Raw genomic sequence first — 6,600 nt, forward strand, 5'->3', positions numbered from 1 at the left:
AAGCCCTGGGTGCCTCTGCTTTCTCAGAATATGCTCCCTGCCCAGCAGAGCTCTGAGATTCAGGTTTTCCCCTGAGATTTCTTCTTTTCACCCATATTCAATTAGCATTTCTGAAGGGCTTGAGTGCATTTTGCTCTGAATGGCAGCGATGGAGGCTGAATGATTTTCTTGCAGCCACCTCTTTTGGGTATAATCCCAGCCCCTTGATAAATTTGGGATGTTCAGGAATTGGGAATATAAAGAGGATGTGTAAATCCTGCCAATGACCTCCCAAAGAACCGTATTTTCCAGCAGCACCAGATCACCTCAGGCAGGGACTGGGCAGAACCTTCCCTGCCCATCAGGCTGGTGGGTACCAGCAGCCCTGGGTGCTGAGGGTGCAGTGGAGCTGCTGCTCCTCTGAAGATCACTCGCATCCTGCCAGGAAAGGCAGAGCAAGGACTACCCGAGCCAGCAATGTGCATCCATTTAGCAGGAGGTGCCAGGACTGGGATTTTGCTGTATGCCTTGATCCGAGGCAAAGTTATCTAAGGGCACAACTCCCATGCAACCAGTGCATGGTGCTGGGATGACTGAGCTAGCCAAGTACTGGGTTGGCTGGTCCATACAGCATGGCAGTGCTGACAGTTTAGCCATGCCACTTTACCTGAGCTTATAAATTCAGTAGCAACACCAGGCGATCTGGACCCAAGTGGACCTGAATACCAGCATTGCCCTCCCTGCTCCTTGCGCACCAGGAGCAGCCTGGGCAGAGCCAGCTCAGGTCTGTGCTGGACATAACCCTCGTGTTGATATTGGGGTGAAAAACTTGCCCGTCACTTCCATCCCTCTCCCTTTTCACAAGGGCATGGCTCAGCTCATTGCTGTCAGCTCTGCCGACCCGAGGGCTTTCTGGTCCAGAGATCCTGTGCACGTTTGCTGGCGTAGAGCTGATCAGACAGGCTCCTCCCAGCTTGCCAGAACTGAGACAAACACTAATGAGATGTGATAGGTATGGCTGGGCCACGCTTAGGTCCTACAGCACAAACCTAAAAGAAATAGGTTGTGGTGTTGTTGCTCTCCTGCATCTCTATTCCCAGTTCAAAAGGCATCTTTGATGCACTAGGTTGCTCCCTCAAGCTGGCCAAATGGTGGGGGAATACTGGGACTAAAAGTGGCTGTAAAACAGATGGGTGCAGTATTGACTGCTAGCAAGGTGTTCTGTGCCTCCGGTCCAGGCACCACCTGTGCTGTTGACTTGAGTATCAAGATATATCTGACTGTCTGAGCACCAGTGTGGCTGCATTGGTGGCTGTGAGACATTTCACCAGGGCTTTACACAGGTGGGTGGCATGCAGGAGACACTTTTTTCTCAAGGTTTTGCAGTGCGTCAGGAGCAGAGGTAGGAAGCCAAACCAGGTGTTTTGACCATTAGTCAGCGCTGCAGTGTCTGATGTCTCCCCTCGCACCAGCCCTGGGGCTCAGTTGATAATGCCAAGGTCACCCTGAGTTGCCACTGCAGAGGTGAGCACAAAGCACATGGGTAATACCTGGACGGTCTTAGCTCTGCCTGCCGGGGAGAGGTTACTTGCATGACCTCATCAAATGGGAAGAGATTTGGATGCATGAATATAGATGAGTCTTATTGTATTGCTGGCTAAGAGGTCAGGCTGGCTTCCCTGTTCACCTGAGGAGCGGCTTTTTGAAGGGCAGTTCACATGAAAGCCTGCATGAATCAGCCTTGTAAAGAGCAGAGGGCTTTTTGATCTCCAGGAAAACTCTGCCTTTCATTAAACACGAATGAGGGGGCTGAGCTTGCTTGGTGTGCAGTACTGGCAGTTCTCATTGACGCCAACAGTAAGTCAGTGGTGTTCAAAACAGAGCCCAGAGCAGCCAATGCCTGGGTCTTTCTTTCCGTGTTGCTTTGTTAGGGAGGACCTTGTTTTGCTGAGCTAGCCAGCAGAAAGCTCACTCCAACCAATTTGCAAGAGAAGGCAGAGCGGGTGATTCCTCCCACAATCCTGCCTGCTCATGCTTCGTAAACCAGCTCTTGGGAGAGATGGTAAGTGCCCAGGTCCCTCCCAGCGTGGGGTCCTGCACCTGGACACCAAGACAGACACCAAGCCAGGGAGTCAGGGAGGCTTTGCATGTGCCGGTCAATGTAGGATATAAAGAGGAGAGACAGGAAAATGGTCACAACTCCCATCAGGAGAGTTTGGAAAGAGATTGGACAAGTTGTCTTAGCAGTCAGCCCTGCTGTTTCATGGGCTCTTGGCAGGTGAGGATCCCTGAGCGTGTCAGACACATCTGTAGGTCAGGTATCGGGTAACAAAGCTGTTCCTCTTCCCCTTTGTTTGCATTTCATATTCTGCATTCACGCTGGGATGACTTAAAACCTGAGAACATGGAAAGCAGCATGCAAAGGGGAGCTGTGGACCTCTGCCCTGGGCTGGTCAGGAAAACAGCTGATTTGACTAGCACAGAGCGGTGAGTCTGGACTGAATCTCAGCCTGAGATTTGTGATGTCACGTCTGATAAAAGTAAACCAGAGATTAAATTCAAAGTGCAGTGCTGGTTTCAGAAGAGAGCTCAGAAGCTCCCTGGACCTAAAAAGCTCCTAGTGGGAAGACCTCGGTGTGGGCCACAGCTGGCATTGTGCCCTCTCTGAGCATGTCTAGGGGAGCTCAAGGATTCAGCCAAAGCTGATTTTGCTATGCAAATAAGAAAAGCTCTGCACCCTGTCCCTCTGCACCCTGCAGCTCCCAGCTGGTTCTCGGCTGCAGAGGGGTGCAGCTGCCCACAGATGAGCCATGGAGTTATTTGGTCTCTCTGTGTGTTTTGCCAGGTATCTCCTCCCTCCCTGACCCTGTGCACACAAACATCCTGGGGAGGAGATGACCCACCTCCCAGAAGCTCGATGAGTTATTTGGGGGATTAATATGTTTTTTTAATTCAACCTTTTGTTCTGGATTTAGTCACAAGATGGAGGCAGGTTTCTTTGCCTCTTTCCCACCCTCTTCTTTCCTCCTGGAGGCCCTGCTTGCCCCATTTATCCATGCATGACCAAGGAGATGTTTATTCTTCACCCCCACTCCTCACAGCCCCTCCACCTTGCACCCTTCACTCCCAGGGACAAAGTGGGCATTGGTGTGAGCCTCAGCCCAGAGGAATATGTGTGTCCGTACTGGGTTAGTTTGCAGTAAGGAGTTTAATGCATCCAAGTAGCAATGCTGGACAGAAATATCAGACAAGCTGGCACCATGTTTGGCACCATCTACAACAGGGGCTGAAAAAAGGCAAATAAGAAAGTAATTAGCATTAGAGGCTCAGAGTTAAGGTTACATTCAGTTTTGAAACTAAGGGTGTAAATGCACAAGTAGGTAATGCAAGGATGAGCCTCTGGATAGACCAGTTTGTACTAAAGTCCATCAGGGGGGTGTTTAAAATCTGGGTTGAGCCTGCTCAGGCAGTCAGTGTGTCCTTTCCATGGCCCAGTGTTGGTGCTTACAGCAGCCACCTGAACCCCAGGCACAGTCCCATGGCTCTGGGTATGTTAAGCAAAGCCTTCATCTCCTTTTCCCTCTGCAAGTCCAACCCAATCCAGCGGCTCTTATCCAGAGGTATCTTCAATTAAATTTATGCTGTTCCATGAATTTCAAGTGTGTTGCCGTATTTTGCTTTGCAAATGCATGGAAGTATTGACAGGTTGTTAGAGGAAGGCTGAACAGTTCAGCAGCTGGGCTGGGGGCAGCCAGAGCTCTCAGCAGATGGGAGGATGTAGGAGGTGGTTCTAGGTTTTTGAGTAAACATGTTGGTGTGGTACTACATGAGTTGCCAATTAAATCACTCCAGTGTCAGCAGTGATAACTTTCTGAACTGAGTTTCACTGAAACGGGCAGGAGCTCCTGACATCTCTGCGAAGCTGCCACTCCAGTCGGATTGCAGATGCTGCCAGATGTTGCTGCTGTGGTTAAATCCTTCCTTGAGCTAGAAGGGCTTTGTCACAGCTGTAAAGAGCTGTGAACTCTTGAATATGACAAAAGCCCTCAGCTGAGAAATGTCATTAACAGTGACTGAGTCTGGGAGCTTTGGATCTTCAAAGCTAAGCATTGCTAGTTTAATTTGGAGGTTTTTTGCTAGGCCTGTCCTGGAGCTGAGCCTTTGGGGTTGAGGTTTTGGAGGAAGACGCGAGCACCTCTGTCGTCTCTCTGCTGGTCATTGCTTTGTGCACAGGTCTGGCAGTGCCCTGTCAGTGCCCGTTTTACACATTGATATGCCTGGGGAATTTGGACTGGGTACCAGGGCTGTCTGCCCAGGGTGGAGGGGATCTCCATCGCCCTAGGGGATGCCTCTGGGTCACCTGATTGACATCCAAGGGAGGTTTCTCATAGTACCACATTTTCAAAAGTTTATTCACCTGGTCCTGATCTGTGATGCCCCGGAGAAGATCTTCCTCTCCTTCAGCGCCCTCTCCCTCCCTAGGCAAGTTGAAGCTGTGCAGTTTGATCTCCTCTCGCATGCTTTCGAAGAAGTGGAGGATGCATTTGTGTGCAAAGAGCCGGCTGTGCTCACAGCAAGTCTCCTCAAAAATCTTTTGCTCAATGTCAATGTAGTTGCTCCAGTGACGTGCCTGCAGGAGGGCGACCTGGTTGAAGCAAGGTCTGAGCCAGCGAGTGAGGAAAGCTGCTACAATAAGGATCAGCAAAATGCTCCAGCCAAGTGCCTGGGGGATAAGAAATAAGCAGTGAAACAGGAGCAAGACAGGCACAAGGACAGGCACGAGCTGTTTGCCTGTATCACTGAGACAGGGAATTTGTGTGGCTGGAGCGGGAGATGTGGCATATCTGGACTCTTGTCCTTTATATGTCCCTGAAGTCCAGTACCCCAAATTGCACTCAGAGGGTTGGTGCCATCTCCTGACAGTTAATATAGGACATTTATCTGTGCATCAGTAGTTCAGCAGAATAACTGGTTGCAAAGTTAGCCTGGAGCAGCCAGGCATTTGCTTTGAGCACAGGAGCGCCCCAAGGGGAGGGTACCTCAGTGCTCTCCTTTGGCACTCATTTACCTCCAGTGAGATCTTCCTCTGCCACCTGTACTGGCTCCAGGGCCCAGGAGTCCTGGCAGCAGGGTGAAGACAGCCCAAACTACCTGCATGTCCCTTGGTAAGGAGGATGGACTTGCTTTCAGTGCCCTCCCACCGGTCCTCATCCCTGACCTGGCTCTCCCATACCAAGAGCAGGGGCCAGCCAAGACTTTGCTCCCCACCATCTCCTGTTCTGCCATTCCTCAGCAAGCTGCTTTCGTCTGTCTCAGCTTACACTGCCCTTAAAAGAGCGGGACCTACCTGCGAGATTTGCAGTTAGAAAGGTCTTCTGGCACTGAAAAAACAGGACTTTGGGAGACTCCAATTTTCCTTGAAACCTTATTATGTGGGTTTAGAAGCTACTGGTTCTTTTAGACACAAAATTCTGTTCATTAAACTGTCCTTTATTTCCTTCCTTTTCCCTGCCCAAATGACTGGAGATTATCACTGAGAATGGCAACATTTTGGGGCATAAAGAAGCAAAGAGCAGTCTTGATCCCAGCCTGACCATGGTGAAGCTGTGCGGAATCAAGGAAGAGCAGGAGCAGATGATACCTGTCCCGAGCACTTAACTGACACGGGGGGTTCTGCTGGCAGCGACCTACCTGGGACCAGCAGCGCAGGTACCTGGACACTGCCTTGCGGGACGTGTTGTTCCTCATGAGCTCGTCATCCTTGCAGGGCACCCTGGCCAGCAGCTGCTGCACCTGCACTGGGCTGGCATTGGCGAAGCCCACAAACTTCTCAGGATCCACGGAGCCGCTGAAAGCACAGATCAGGCACTTGCCGTCCAGGAGGGTGACTACAATCCAGACGATAGGGGCAACCATAGCTCTTTGCATGATGGAGGAACACATGTACCTGGGGCAGGAGAGAGAGAAGTTATGGGTAAATGTTTACTGGGTAAATGCTGAGAGCTTTCTCCTTACCCAGAGCCTTGATGGACACAGGCTGCCCTATGCTGAGCAGCCCTCCCGGAGCCAGGGAGCTGACTCCCAGGATTGTCCCCAGCGTTGCTCCAGCTAATGTGTCTTCTGCTCTGGGATCTCTTTGTTGTTGCCTCTCAGTAAGATCTGGGCCAGTGCTCTGCATACTGCCTGCATTTGATGCAGTGCACAGCTGTCTCATTATGCGCTTGCCTTGACTGTATGCTTATGTCTTCCATGCACAAATCCTTGTCAGCTCTCCCTTGTCTTCTTCATTCACTCTTTCTTTTCTCATCAGCTCAGTTTCTGCCTGGGAAATCCTTTTTTTTTTTTTTTTTTTTTTTTCCCTTTTCTGTAGCCTTTCTTGCCCCACTCTCTGCACTGGGTAAAACTTTGTGTGTAACACACTGAATGTGATTCTCCTCTCCCTTCCACCAGTTGAAGTCAGTAAAAACTCAACTGAAGGGAGGGAAACCACAAAGCTATTGATAAAGAATGACCATGATGGAAATTCCACTCTTTATGCACATTTAAGTGGAAATGCCTCATCTTTTTGCACACAGAAGCCCCAGGAGAAACCCTGCATGTGCACGACAGGGCAGGCAGGAA

General features: G+C 50.5%; 1 protein-coding gene across 1 annotated transcript in view; it reads right to left on the reverse strand.

Moving 5' to 3' along the window:
* Positions 1 to 4,240: 4,240 nt before the first annotated feature.
* The window catches only part of CALHM3 (calcium homeostasis modulator 3), a 2,889-nt gene continuing 529 nt past the window's right edge, over positions 4,241 to 6,600 (reverse strand). The window contains exons 2-3 of the mRNA XM_010081920.1: positions 5,671 to 5,926; positions 4,241 to 4,702 (exon numbers count right to left, since the gene is read on the reverse strand). Of these exons, the coding sequence (XP_010080222.1) occupies positions 4,241 to 4,702; positions 5,671 to 5,926 (718 nt within the window). The remainder of the gene's footprint in view (positions 4,703 to 5,670; positions 5,927 to 6,600) is intronic.

Source organism: Pterocles gutturalis, unplaced genomic scaffold (assembly GCF_000699245.1).
Source record: "Pterocles gutturalis isolate BGI_N339 unplaced genomic scaffold, ASM69924v1 scaffold6069, whole genome shotgun sequence".
In the NCBI taxonomy this organism is placed as follows: domain Eukaryota; kingdom Metazoa; phylum Chordata; class Aves; order Pterocliformes; family Pteroclidae; genus Pterocles; species Pterocles gutturalis.